Source organism: Adiantum capillus-veneris, chromosome 22 (genome assembly GCF_014529385.1).
Source record: "Adiantum capillus-veneris isolate H3 chromosome 22, ASM1452938v2, whole genome shotgun sequence".
In the NCBI taxonomy this organism is placed as follows: Eukaryota; Viridiplantae; Streptophyta; class Polypodiopsida; order Polypodiales; family Pteridaceae; genus Adiantum; species Adiantum capillus-veneris.
In genome coordinates this window covers 67,915,029-67,929,873 of record NC_140952.1, presented here as the reverse complement: position 1 = coordinate 67,929,873, position 14,845 = coordinate 67,915,029, and the positions used below count along the sequence as shown (strand labels likewise).

Sequence of the window (14,845 nt, the reverse complement as noted above, 5' to 3'; positions counted from 1 at the left end):
TTGGAACTTGGAAGATCGTGCGAAAATTTGAAATGCATCCTTTGAAGTGTGAGTTTAGTTCAAAAACAAAAGAGCTAGAGACTTAGAATGAAACTATATGGCCTTGCCAAAGACTATAAATAATATAAATAAAGATAAAGCACTAAGTTTTTGGCTTTCTAAAAGAAACCCTTCGTGCTGTGTTGGGTTAGGGAGACTTTCATAGTTTTCAGAGCATAATGGAGACTTACCTTTCATTTCACATCTTGCAAGAAACCCTTAGTGTTGTGTTGGATTGGGTGAGGGAGACTTTCATAGTTTTGAGTGCATGATGGAAACATACCTTTCATTTCACCTCTTGCCATGTCTTTACTTTTCTTGCATTCTATTGTTTTAAAATGCTAAAGTGAAGCTTCACCTTGCATAATTTTAGTAAATTTTACACACACACACATATATGTTTTTTTTTAATTCTATTGTTTTAGAATGCTAAAGTAAAACTTCACCTTACATAATTTTAATAAATTCTATACACATACACACATATATTAATTAGTTCTTTTTATTTCACATTTCATTTCACAACTTCACATGGCTTGACATTTCTTGCATTCTATAGTTTGATTCCAATTAATGTTAACGTTCAAGAAAATCTCTTTTAGTAAGCAGTTGTTGGTTGAGTTTCCTCCTCACAAAGAAGAAAACCGGAAATACTAGCAAAATTTTTGAGATTTGCAAAATATTTGGACGACTTTCTCACATATTTCATCGGTATTTCTTCCGTTTACCATGGTTTGTGGGCTAACTAGTTTCGATTTTCAGTGGGCTCAAGACTAAGATGAGGCAATCCTTTCCCAAGCACTAATACAAGTTTAATTCAATCTAACAATTTCATCACTTTCTTATTGTTTTGGAAAGCTTTCGTGACCCTTTCACTTGTTTTTTAACTTTTGTCATTACTCAATAGAAAACTCATTCTTTTCATTTTCAACCATCATAGAGCTGACTACTTACCCAAGGTTCACTTTTGCATTTTAAACTAATTTTTTGACTTTACATTGCCTAAACCGAGTTCTAATCTTTTGACTTTATATTGACAGCCGTCATAAAGTCTTTTCATTCACTTTTTCATTTCAGATGAATTTTTTGGCTTTCTAAAAGAAGCCTTAGAGAAGAGTTGGGTTAGCCATACTTTCAATGTTTTCAGTGATTAGTGATAATTGAGATTTATCTTAAATGTTATTTTTATTTAAAATAGTAAATGGATTTTTTAATTTCACCTTTCAATTTTTATTGCATTCTATAATTTTAGTAAATTCTATAGTTACTAGTACGGCCGGAGGCCTTCTGTCGCCTCTCTCTCTCTCTGTCTCTCTCTCTCTCTCTCTCTCTCTCTCTCTCTCTCTCTCTCTCTTTCTGTGTGTGTGTGTGTGTGTGTGTGTGTGTGTGTGTGTGTGTGTGTGTGTCGTTGTGTAGCCAGAGTCGCAAGGTACACATGGCGGATCAAGGAGGTGTAACCACGTATTCAAGGGGGAGGGGGATCTCTCCCTCTTTTATAATAGTATAGATATACATACACACACACACATACATAAATACATATATATATATTTTTATTTTTTTATTTATTTATTTATATTCACACACACACACACACACATATATATATATATAGAAATTGATGAGTTCTTTTTATTTCACATTTCATTCCACGGCATCGCATGGCTTTATTTTTCTTGCATTCTATAACTTAATTCTAGTCATTATTCGAGAAAGTCTCTTTTATTAACCGGTGAGTTTCCTCCTCACAAAAAGGAAAACCGGACATACTAGCATAAATGTAAATTTTGTAGGATTTTTGAACTATTTTCTCATATATTTTATTGGGTTTTCTTCCCTTACCATGGTTTGCAAACCGGCTAATTTTGATTATCAATCGGCTCAAGGCTAAGCTGAGACAATTCTCTCTCGAACACTGATTTTATTTGAGCTCAACCTAACAATTTTATCACTTTCTTATTGTTTTAGAAAGCCATTGTGATAAAATAAGAAGTGATAAATTAGTTTTCTTCTTCACATCAAAGAAAACCTTAGAAATGATTTTAAAGAAACTCTTATCACTTTCTTATTATTTTAGAAATCCATTGTTCTAAGGTTTTCTTTGAAGTGAACCAGAGTGTGACAAGTGGAGGCTTTCTCCTTCCTTGAAAAATTTAAGCTCCATTATATATAGTACAGATAGTGAAGGCAGAGATAGAATTAGAGCACGACGGGGCGTGCATGGGAAGGGCATGATGAAGCACTAAAGAAGGCATGCCGTTGTTGGGGGGTCGGTTGCCGCTGGTGTATGTGGTGGACATGGGGTATGTGGAGGTGGTGGGGTACATGTAGATCCTGTAGGAGAAGTTCGATCACCTAAGCCGGTGAGTTCAAGTTGGCTCGAAAGTTGCATCATGACTATGTGGAGAAGATGTGCATCAAGAAACTCAAGTACGTGAAGGCCAAAGCAAGAAGTAGTGCTCGGTATCATGGTGATCATTTTCATGTTGGACACTATCTCACGAGCTCACGTCAATCTTGCAGTTACCTTTAGGATTTGCAAGAGTCTAGAGGCTAGCTTGGATGCAGGTAATCATTCTAAACCTGAACTTTCTTGAGTGACACCTACTTTCTTCACTGGTTGAAACAAGGATACTTATGTCCCAGCCCTCTCCTCCCTACCTACATGCTGGTTTGATACACTTCTCTCTTTGTACATCTTGAACCTTGAGTTGTTGCTGCGTTGTCGTGCAGCTCCGCTCCCATGCTAAGAAAGATACCAGGAAGATGCACATTGAGCTTAATAGAAGCTTACCTGATCCTTGATCAATGTTCAGGGCTTGTTAACTAGCTAATTGTATGGTTAATGCATGCCCGATGTGGCTTTCAAGAGCCAGTAATACTAGTTCCAGTACTGCCAATTCTAGTGTCTCCACAAGTGTGAGTGTCTCCAGTTTTAGAGTCTTGAGAGTTAGTGGTGCGGTCATTCCAGCACCAGTTGCACCAGTGTCCAGTGTCCAGCACCAGTATTATCAGAAGCCAAAATTTTCAATTTCGTGACTAGTGTTTCCAGTGTTCAGTATTAGAGTGTCTTGAACATCACAGTCTCCAGAGTCAATGGTGCGGTCATTCAAGTGCCAACTGTACCAGTGACCAATGCCAGCGCCAGCTCCAACGGTGTCCAGTGTCCACCACCAGTATTATCTGGAGCCAGCATTTCCAGTTTCATGACCAATGTTTCTAGTGTTTAATATTAGAGTGTCTCGAGCATCAGAGTCTCGAGAGTCAGTGGTGTGGTCATTCCAATGCCAGTTGCACCAGTGACAAGTGTCAATGCCAGCTGCACCAATGTTCAGTGTCTAGCACCACTATTATCGGGATCCAGCATTCCCAGTTCCATGGACGAGTGTTTTCTTTCATAAAATACAATATTTCATTTTACCAAATGAGTTTCTCATATTAAACCAATCATTTAATATAGGAAGATAAAAGGGGAACAAGAGTTAGGATATAGATATGTGCTTCTAGATGTATCTCAACAAAGGACAAAAAGGAGAAATGGTTGCATCTCAATAAGGGTCCACAAGAAGATGGTCTACCAAAGAGCAATGTGCAATAAGTGCTTCTAGATTTACCTCAGTAAGAGACCAAGAGGAGAGATTGTTACATCTCAATGAGGCTCCAAAAGGAGGTAGTCTATCAAAGAGCAACATGCATCTAATGGAGTTTTAAAAGACTTTAGGGTTAGCTTCATTAAAGACCTCCAAAAGATAGTCTTAAAAAGCCCGTTGACCTTAGGCAAGCTATGGCTAACCTTGAGGTGGGAATCGTACCAAAGCACGAGGTGCTTGTCGGCTTGCTAAAGTGCTTAAACAGTTTGTGGGAATCTTGTCCAAAGCTTGAGGTGATTTTTATGCTTAAATGACTAAGGTTCTTGAAGTCTTCAATTCAAAGATAAACTCTCAAGAGGCCGTGAGGAATGCAAATCCAACCAAGGGCCATGCTTCAATGCTTAAGCTTTCCATCTTCTTCATCTTCATTACTATGCTATTATGCTATACTAAGCAAGAAGAGTGATGATAAGTGAGAAACTATTTCTTTCTCCTATGAATGATTCTTCTTCCTCTTCCCTACCCTCATTCCCCGTGCTAGCTCTCTCCACCTTCGAAGGTGTTTGAGGCCTTGGGACTTAAGCTTGGGATAGTTAATGCTTTTTGCAAAGTTTATGTTATGCTCGTAATGCATGAATCTTTCCATATTCATAGCATCACCAAGGTCACAAGGAGCACAAAGATTGTATTGTACCAAGTCTCTTTTGATGGGAGAATCTATAATACAAACGCCTTTTGGAGGGGGGACTGGCTCCAAGTAAATCCGGTCCTCAACTATTCTCATGTAGCAACTAAGGTTTTGAATTGCCAAAGAATACACTAAGTGAACACATAAGTATAATTAGCATGGTTGAAAATAAGAAAGAGAGTATAATGAACATTGATAACTTTCATCTTTCACATGAAGGTGCTAATGATGATGCCCCCATGTTTATTCATTATCTTGTTACTAGGTTGCATCAAGGTATAGACAAATCTACTTTGCAAGCTGAAGTTACCCAGCAACTTTGTGCTTATGGGATTTCCCTTCCTCTCCAAGAGGAGAGAGAGTTTAGGATGCCTCTTGATGAGACTCCCAAAAGAAGACTCTTTACCATAAGAGAGGAGGAATCCAAATAACGAGAAAGAAGTGAATCCCTAAGTTCCTCTAAAGATGTGCCTCCATGAAGACGGCGGTCTAGACTATCGCCAACTTCTCTGAAGAGGAAATAGTCAACTTATAGTCCTTCTCCTCGTCACTTCAAAAGGGAAGAGAGGAAACAAAAGAGGTCACCCTCTTCTTCTTCTTCTTCACCTTCCTCCTCGTTCAATGAAAGCTACGGCTATTCTCATAGTGAATACAAGAGGAGAGGACATCGTAAATCATACCCTGCATGGCGAAGATCACGAAATCTCAAGAGGGAGGAAAGAGTATCTCTTTTCTCACCTATGATGGCACCTTTGGTGCCACCAACAAATTATTGGCCTTCATCCAACAATTTGATGTGGCCTTTGGAGACGAGGGCTTCACAAAGTCCTCCAAGCTACACCATGTAGCTATGCACTTCCAAAAATCTGTTCATCAATGGTGGGATAGCCTTCGTGGCAATGACGAGGCCCCAAATGCATGAAAAATCTACGAGTTTTCATCATGAAGCGATTCTTTGCGAGCGATGAAAAGGAGAAAGTGCTTACCGAATGGCGAAGCTTGGAGCTGCTCTTCAATGAGTCTATCCACAAATATGTAAACAAGTTTTGGGATTTACATCTCAAAGCTATTGTCTTTTAAAGTATATACTTTGCTAAACAAAAGCAACAATTTTGTGCGGTATTACCTGAAGAAATGGCCGAGTATGTCAACTCACAATGGCAACCACTATCACCGAAGTCATCCACCATACTATGGTTGCTTCAAGGATCAATTTCTAAAAAGGGGTGAGAAGAAATTTTAAGCCCATGGAAAACAAGGATTGAAGTGAAGCTAAAGGGAAGAGCAATGCTCAAAACTCTTCCCAAGGCAACACCAACACCAACAACAAGGAGGCCAAGGAGAAAGAAGCTTACAACCCTAAAAATAAGCTCTCTCCCAAAAGAATTAGAGACCTTTTGTAAAGACCATAAATGCTTTAAGTGTGGGGAGCAAGCACATGGTTATCGTTCTTGGCCCAAAAGAAATGTACGCAATGAACTCCTAGAGCTTCCATGGTTGAAGCTCCAAAAGAGCATAAATGCTTTTAAGTGTGGGGATCAAGCACATGGTTATCGTTCTTGGCCCAAAAGAAATGTACGCAATGAACTCCTAGAGCTTCCATGGTTGAAGCTCCAAAAGAGGATACTTATTGCAAAGTCTCATTCCTCTCCTATGCTTGGGGAAATGTAAGGGAACATGATGCCTTCATCTTGTTTGACCCTGGTTCTACTCATGACTTCATATCGAAAGAGTTGGCCACCTAGTTGGGCATTCAAACTTTTGAGATGGGAGATATTGTAACTTCTAACACAACTTTCAAGGGATAGAAAGCCTCTAATACTCCATTGATTGGGAAGTTGAGGCTTCATTTCCAAAGCTACGTCGACAAAGAAGACTTTTTTCCCTCCTCTCCAATATGAGGATGTTATCCTAGGGGCACCACGGTTCAACCACATGGCTGCCAACATGAAGTTCCCTAAAAGGAGAATCTATTTCACCTACAGGGAAAAAAGCATGTACATAGATGCTAATGATTTGGGAAACACCATATCCCTCGTAAATATGCTTTCTTTTGATAAGTCAATGAAAAGCTCTATTTTTGCGGATATGATTTTTGTTAGAGAATCTCTACATGATTCCAATGTTTTCACAAGTAGCAATAAAGGGAATCAAGAGAAATTAGAGTTGTCTAATTTCCTAAATGGATTCCAATATGTTTTCATTGATGACATCCCTAGTGAGCTACCTCCAAAGCGAGGGGATGATGACCATGAAACAAGTCTGATGCTATGAATGTTGGCAAGCCATGATACTTGAAAATTTGAGATCTGAAGAAGGTTTGTGTTTGATGTGCCTTAATAGTCTTTTTGACAGCCATAGAGTGTGTTTTATTGCTAATCCTGTCGATTGAAACAATCCAAGTTGCTTCCCTTTTGATCAAATTTCAATTTCTTATGTTTACTTTTTAGATACACCAACAGAAATACTTTTCTACTCCTCGAAGAGTAGATTATGGAATCCCTCTTTGCCTCGCATAAGGAGAAGCATGGGATTCATACATGACCTTCTTATTGTATGAGTGAGTGACAAATAGCCTATTGTCATTTGGAAGATAACCATCCTTCAAGGTGAATGATTCTTTTTTTCTTCCCTCATGCAAGGGTTGTAATTACCTACTTAAAGTCTTGGTCAGTATCATACTCATCTATCAAATCATTGTGAGTTGCTATAGACATAACATTTACCCTTGGCCGGTGTGAAAGTGCATTGCCCACTTAATTGTGCTTACCAGTGCGAGCAATATGAAATTTAAATTGCGAAAGAAAATTTTCCCACCTCATTTGTTTGTCGGAGAGCTTGGTTTGCGTCATGAATTTCTTGAGGCTTTGTGATCCGTTTGTAGGATGAATGGAGCTCCCAAGAGATAGTGCTTCCATGTATCTAGGGCAAGTAGAATAGTTAAAAGCTCTTTTTCATATATGCCCAAGACCTGTTCATCGACATTGAGCCTTTGGATCTCATATGCTATGGCATGCCCTTCTTGAAGCAAAAATGCTCCAAGGCAATCACCACAAGCATCACATTGGACCTCAAATGGCTTTGAGAGATCCGGAAGCATAAGCACTGGTTGGGAGGTAAGATTCTTTTTGAGCTTGTCAAAAGCATTTTGTTCTTTATCAATCCATGAGTACTTAATGTTCTTCTGTGTTAAGTCATGCAATGGTCCTACTATTTGAGAGAATTTTTCTATGAAGCTTCTATAGTATGCATACATACCAATAAAGCTTCTTAGCTCATGTAGATTCCTTGGATTAGGCTATGCTTTTGTTACCTCCAACTTTGATGAATTCATATGGATACCATCTTGAGAGATAATGTGACCTGGAGGTGTCACTTGTACTCCTCAAGAGAATATTGAGTGGCCTGAAGATTTTTGTCAATCGTGAGTTTGAATGTGGCTAGAGCATTTGTCAGGACAAAACTTGTAACTTATCAAATAGATCTTCTAGCCGCAACACGGATTTTTTATTATTATTATTAGTGATTCTATTTAGTGCTCTATAGTCGACACGTGTGATATGTGCCATCTTTCTTTTGCACTAAAAGTAGTGGTGGTGAACAGAATGGAGAGGAGCTATGCCTCACCATCCCTTTTTCCAACAATTCATGATCTTGCCTCACGATTTCCTCTTGTTGAGCTTGTGAAACTCAATAAGGAGTTTTATTAGGCGGTGAGCTTCCTAGTAGAAGCTCTAATTTCAAATGGTTGGCAATACCTAGCACCCCGTGGTTCAGAAGATGCAGCAATCATACCTGGGCATGGAGATGAAAGAAATGTGGGGCATCGTGATATTTTATTGCAATATCAAAGAGGACTTAAAAGAATTTCTTCCTTACATCGCTCATATATGCCTTTACTATATGTTTTATTGTTTCCAAGAGGAGAAGATGGCTGGCACCCGTTGTCGTTTTGTGACACGTACATAGTGGGAACACATCCTACAAGAGTTATTTTGTAATTTTTTAGATACATAATTATCTTTCCTATAATGTACATATGCATATTTAAGTATAATAATAAGCCTTCTATATCATCCTATTATTTTTCTCAAGGGTAACCTATCCTTACTTTACCATCAGAAAATACTATGGAAAAAGCGTCAATAGCTCCGCCTCTTTAACTTGGGCAAAAATCATTGATTCTTTATTTCTACTATCACATTATCATCTCACACCCTAGCTAGATCCTATATCTAGGGTAAACTCCAATATATATATATTCTATGTATTTTTCATATTTTTCTTATATTTCTTTTTAAATAGCTACTAGGAGGGAATCAAATCCTAGTGGGACACTAGGTGGCATGATTTCAAAGATACACTTATTTTAATGCATTATTGCAAGCATGATTACAAAAATTTATCAAGGAGCAATGTCATGCTTTCATATGGCATGAGGTGTCCTTTGGAATTAAATGAAAGTCTAGGCTAAGGGGACCACGGGAAGACTTTTGCTGCCAGAAATGGACCCTATTTTGATGAATTATTTACACAAGGTTCCAATCCTAATTGGAAAATGATTTTAAAATGAAAATCGTAGCTAATGAGTTGAAGTTTCTGCCCATATTTTTACTTTTTTATTTGGAGCCACGGTTAAGGAGATATGATCAAAATACTAGACCCCAGTCTGCCCACATCATGCACAGACAGCTCATTTCCAACTTTTCCAATTCCTATTCACACTGGCTCCTCTCTTCTTGTGTAAAACCTTGGGGGTTCCCTTCACCTATAAAAGGGGACCTCTTCTTCCTTAAAAAGGAACTCAAGCATTCAAGCCATTGATGAGAGGAATTCTTGAGGGAGTGAGTAGTAATGCCTAATTGTACTTAGTCCCATTAACATAAGCCCAAGCCTACACTTTCTCCTAGAGGAAGACTAGCCATTCTTGTACGCTATCCTTGGAAGATCAACTCTAATCAAAGAAGGTGTTGTACTTGGCGTATCAATCAACGTTGAATTCTCCCCTCTTCTTCTCTCTCCCATCAATAATGGTGCCGAAGGGTTTCAAGTAAGATGTGTTCTACATTGATGTTTTCTTGATTTCTTGTTGTTTTCATTTTTATCTCTAATCCAACATATATATATATGTATCTAATCTCATCTCCTTAACCAAACCTATCTCTCTCATTCTTAGTAATTCATCCTCTCTAGGTTCTCTTTGCTACAAGTACATCTCTCCCCGCAGTATCCTTATTGCCTACGGGCAAGAATAGGGCTTGGGAGGGAAACTTCTCATCTCTTCACTTCTCTCATATCTACATTTCTCACATACTATCCTAGATGAATAACTCACATGATGATCATTTCTATCGCTTTCACTTTGTACGATCTATTAGAATTAACGTATGGATTAGCCGTAAAATACACTTTCAACAACGTATAGTGTTTCTCTTCGGCCCTGAAAGGCTCAATGAAATACTTCTATCACCGGATCCCATCATACTACCTCTCATAGACTATAATTTTTCTTTTGATGTAAGCGTAGTTATCTTGCTATGAACCAAGAGGATTTGTACACACAATTAATCCCAATCACTATACAAAATATATATATTATGGTAAGCACAAAACTACAATTCCAAAGAACAATTCGTAGCCTATTTGGTCAGCCAAGATTGAATGCCATTAACTCATCCATTAACCCTTTCATATTACCCATGATACGATATGACCATAGTTTTCATCTTCGTATTGTTTTGACATTCTCTTTTGTGTTCTTTCTTTGTGTGTGTGAGTGCAAGAGAGAAAGAGTGAGTCTTCTTTGATTGCACTTCTTTCCAAACCCTAGTCTTCATGGCATCTATGGTTTAACTCCTTCATATAGTTTTTGTTGAGCTCTCTCACAAACTCTCACAGCCATAAGCCCGGTGCTTTCCTGGTAAGACCGCAAATTTCTCGACACCGTACATACCTCTTCTCAATTCAATAATGATGCTAACTGTGATGATGATGCCGGTGGGAATACTGAAAGGAGAACACGCTTTATGACTCAAAAGCAGTATTCTACATTTTGGATACAAGTGAGGAGTGACACCACAGAGTGTCTTTTACGAGGAGGTAGGTTATTGCAGCAATACATTGTTGATGCTTACAGCACAATGGAGGAGTCTAGGCTACTATGGTTGAGAAACCATCAGAAGGAACTTCGTGTTGAAGCTTATCAAGGCCTTGCAGACATGGTGGCAGCTAGGGATGTGGTGGAAGGAGTGAGAGGTATTAATGCTGGACAAAGAATTGTTTTGCCTTCGTCTTTTCTGGGTGGCCCACGACATATGTATCAGCTCTATCAAGATGCCATGGCAATTGTGCGCAAGCGTGGGAAGCTAGACCTATTTATAACTTTCATATGCAATCTACGCTGGAAAGAGATTGATGATGCCTTATTGCCAGGGCAAAGTGCTTCTGATCGTCCTGATTTGACATCATGAGTCTTTTATCATAAGTTTAAAGACTTGATGCATTTGCTTATACAGGGTTCTATTTTTGGAGATGTCATTGGCCATGTCAGTGTGATAGAATTCCAGAAAAGAGAAATTCCTCATGCTCATATTTTGTTAATACTTGCATCTCAATACAAGCCCACTGATGTTTCACACTATGATAAAATGGTTTGTGCTGAGCTACTAGACAAAGACAGGTTCCCTGATTTGCACAATGTTATAACACGTTGTAACATTCACGGTCCATGTGGTGTCTTGAATCAAAATGCACCATGCATGGTAGAAGGGAGGTGCAGATTTAAATATCCACACAAGTTTTGTGCAGAAACTTGCATTGATGGCACTGGATATCCAACATACATGCGAAGAGATGATGGAAATTATGTGCTATCAAAACAAATGAAGCTGGATAATCGATGGGTTGTGCCATATAATCCACTTCTCTCATTGAGATATAAATCTCACATCAATGTCGAAATATGCTCGACTATCACAGCTGTAAAATATATTTACAAATATGTGTATAAGGGCCATGATAGAGCCACAGTCTTGCTGCAAGATGGTGAAGGTGTTCTTGATGAAATTAAGAGCTATCTAGAGGCATGTTATATATCAGCATCGGAGGCAATTTGGAGGATATTTGGATTTGACCTACATGATGAGAAGCCCGATACAATGCGATTACAAGTTCATCTTCCTTTACAGAATATGGTAGCTTTTGAAGATGCTGCAAATTTGGCGGGAGTAGTCACTAATGATGCAAATAGAAAGACAACACTAACAGAGTGGTTTGTGGCAAATCAAAGGTATCCGGAAGCAAATGATTTGCTTCACACGGACTTTCCTACTCAATGGGTTTGGAGTGCACACAGAAAAGTATGGACTCACAGACAAAAGGGCACCACCATCGGAAGAATGTACAACATTGTTCCCACAGCTAGGGAGGTTTATTACCTTCGAATGTTGCTTAACGAGTGCAAGGGTTCACGGAACTTTGAGGACCTTCAAACTTTTAGTGGGCATACTTACCCTACCTTTAAGGAAGCTTACAATGCTAGGGGCCTACTACAAAATGATGCTGAATGGTCAATGTGTCTACAGGAGGCATCCTTGCAACAATCGGGACCACAATTGCGACAATTATTTGTGATCATTTTGGTGTTTTGTGAGCCTTTGTCTCCAAGTACTCTATGGAATAATTTCTCCAAAGATCTTTCTGAGGACTTTTTTTATGCTTTGCGCACACGTACGCTTGATGAGCATGTTCGTCATGATATAGCAAACAACCAAGCATTATCTACCCTAAATTATATGCTTCAACAATATGGAAAACGACTTGCTGACTATTCTGGAATGCCTAGTATAGATCAAGCACGTTTATTCCAGCGTAGTGGTGGATTTCTAAGTGAGGAGACAATATTCAATACACATGAAAAAAATGATTTGGCAGAAAGAATGGAGAGTTCTTTGAATCAAGGGCAACACATTGCATATAATGAAGTCATAGAGACAGTTGAAAAGGCAGAAGGAAGTATTTATTTTCTAGATGGACCGGGTGGAACTGAAAAAACATATCTTTATAATTCCTTGCTCTCTCGCATTCGTGGTCAACAAAAGGTTGCTTTGGCATGTGCATCATCCGGCATTGTAGCTTTAATTCTTAGCAATGGACCGCTCACTCAAGGTTTAAAATACCATTAGAGTTGCATTCGGAATCAACATGTAGTATCAAAGTGAACAATCATCTTGCTGAACTTTTGAAGAGAGTTGCCTTGATCATATGGGATAAAGCTCCCATGACCCATCGATATGCTTATGAGGCACTAGATCGAACGTTAAGGGACATGATGCAAAATGATGTATTGTTTGGAGGAAAAGTGCTTTTGTTTGGGGGTGATTTTAGACAAATCTTGCCTGTTGTCCGCAAAGGAAGACATGTAGATATTGTAAATGCATCTTTGTGTCACTCACACATATGGAAATATATAAAGGTTTTGCGGCTAACAGACAATATGCTGAAGCGGTCCAGGGCGGGCAACAAGAAGAGCAACCTCTAGACACCCTTCAAGGCTCCCGTGCTGCTCAATTGGGTTGGGGTTGGAAAAACAACAAACACACACACAAACCCGCAACCTAACCCTACACAAATTTGGGGCACCACCTAGTTTTGGATCCGAACTAGGACGCGTAGAGAGAGAGAGAGAGAGAGATAGTGCTCGGGCTGCTTTGAAACGTATCGGCAATGATCAAGCAAACACAATTATATATGTAAGAAAGAGAGAGAAGGGGGAGGGGGTGTTTGTTGCACTAATACCTTCTTACAAATCTGTCATGACCAATCAAAGTGATATTAGTATTTGTTCAACATAGCTTGAGTAAATTACACCACAACACATCACAAGAAAAGCCACCCCACTCACTGTCTTAAGGCAAGGGGAGTCCTCTCCACCCTGACGCCCTCTTAAAGTATGTGCGATTTATGGCTAAATTGATGACAACACTAGAGACAAGCTATCAAGAACTTAACAAAAAAAACACCAAGACACTTACACATCATTGTTGTCCATTACTTCACGTGGGAAGAGAGACAAAGTATCCAAGCTTAGTCAAAATCCACCCTCCTTGATTCAGCAAATGCTGGGCTTACACTAGTAGGAGAAATGATAGATTTCCTACTCTCAATTGAGTGATCACTCTCTCTCTTACAATGGCATAGAGTTCCCTTGCTAATCTCCTATTACAACACATGCACATGCATAAGACAATGAGCTTCCACTCAAGAGCTCCTTCTAGAGAGGTTGAGCTTGGCTTCTCAAGTTATAGCATAGTGCTCTTGCTTATGGCTCCCCCTCTTTGTGCTAGCTACACCCTCCTTTTATAGCAATTTTGAAGGCTAGGGTTACTCCTCTAACCATGGTTGGGTTGGATTTTCAGCAATTTATCTAATTTCTTTTGCTTGGAATTATCAAGAAGTTGATGGGGAAAGAGAGAGGAGAGAAATGGAGGTGATAGGACTTTTCATAGTGGGTTAGTGTTAGTAGAGTTAGTATTAATTTACAAATGGAATTGGATATTTACAATGGGAGTATCCATGTAGGATACAAATAAGGAAGAAAAACTCTTAAGAGGTAAGAAAAGGTGGATTTCTTACAAGGTTGATGCTCCAAGTGTCTTGAGTAGGGCCAATTTTGACGCTTGTTGACGGTCCACTAGCTTTGACGGTACATTTTTTCTCCACTCTTGACCTTCCTTGAGACACAAGGTAATTAAAGCTGAGTAATCAACCACCATGATGCTGTCTTTTAAGAGAAGAGGCTGAATTTTGTGGTTTTTTTGATAGATATGGGTAATTTGGAGGAGGAAAAATGAGACTAGGTGGTCAATTTTGGAATGGAATTGTGTGTGGGAGGTATGAGTTCACCATGGTTTCTCTTATTCTTCAAGGTTGAGGAGAAGGTGAGTAGGGTGCAGAGAGGAGTGGTGAGAGAGGTGGAGATGATGAGTGGAGAAGTGTGTGTGAAAGAGGAAAATGATAAAGTGGAAGAGAGAGTGTGGCTGCATAGCATGGGAAAACTGGGGTCCACTAATAAAATCATAGCTCACAGCTCGTAGCTCAAAAAAATATGAAAAAATTTGAGGCAAAAGTTCAGCCCACGACCTACAAATTTTGTTTGTATTACCTTTTCAAATTCAGAGAGCAAGTGAACTTTAAAAATTCAGCAAAACCGATCATTTTTTTCCACTGCACAAGGTCCTTGTGGGGTCCTTCTTTGGATGATTCTTTTGAATACCTCCAAGAGTGAGCCCTCCATAGTGCATGTATGCATGCCACCTACCCTTGACCTTATTTGGTAGGTCTATAATTGAATATATTGTTGAGATCATGATATAAGTGAATAGTACAACTAAGAAAATCAAATATTGAGGGGTCTAAAAAATATGTACATGTCAAATATAAATAATATAAGTGGAAAAAATATAAAGGGGTCAAAAGAAATCTCTCTCATTATGAGGCTACCATAAAAAGATAAATATTTTTGGTGTTC

The 14,845-nt window shown here is 38.9% G+C and overlaps 1 protein-coding gene across 1 annotated transcript; it reads left to right on the top strand.

Moving 5' to 3' along the window:
• Positions 1 to 10,814: 10,814 nt before the first annotated feature.
• On the top strand, positions 10,815 to 12,500 carry LOC147429532 (uncharacterized). Its single transcript, XM_086495038.1, has one exon. It carries the CDS (start codon positions 10,815 to 10,817, stop codon positions 12,498 to 12,500), a length of 1,686 nt encoding a protein of 561 aa, XP_086351164.1.
• Positions 12,501 to 14,845: the final 2,345 nt, after the last annotated feature.

Coding starts and splice junctions, on each gene's coding strand:
- LOC147429532 (XM_086495038.1), top strand. CDS start 10,815: ATGCATTTGCTTATACAGGGTTCTATTTTTGGAGATGTCATTGGCCAT.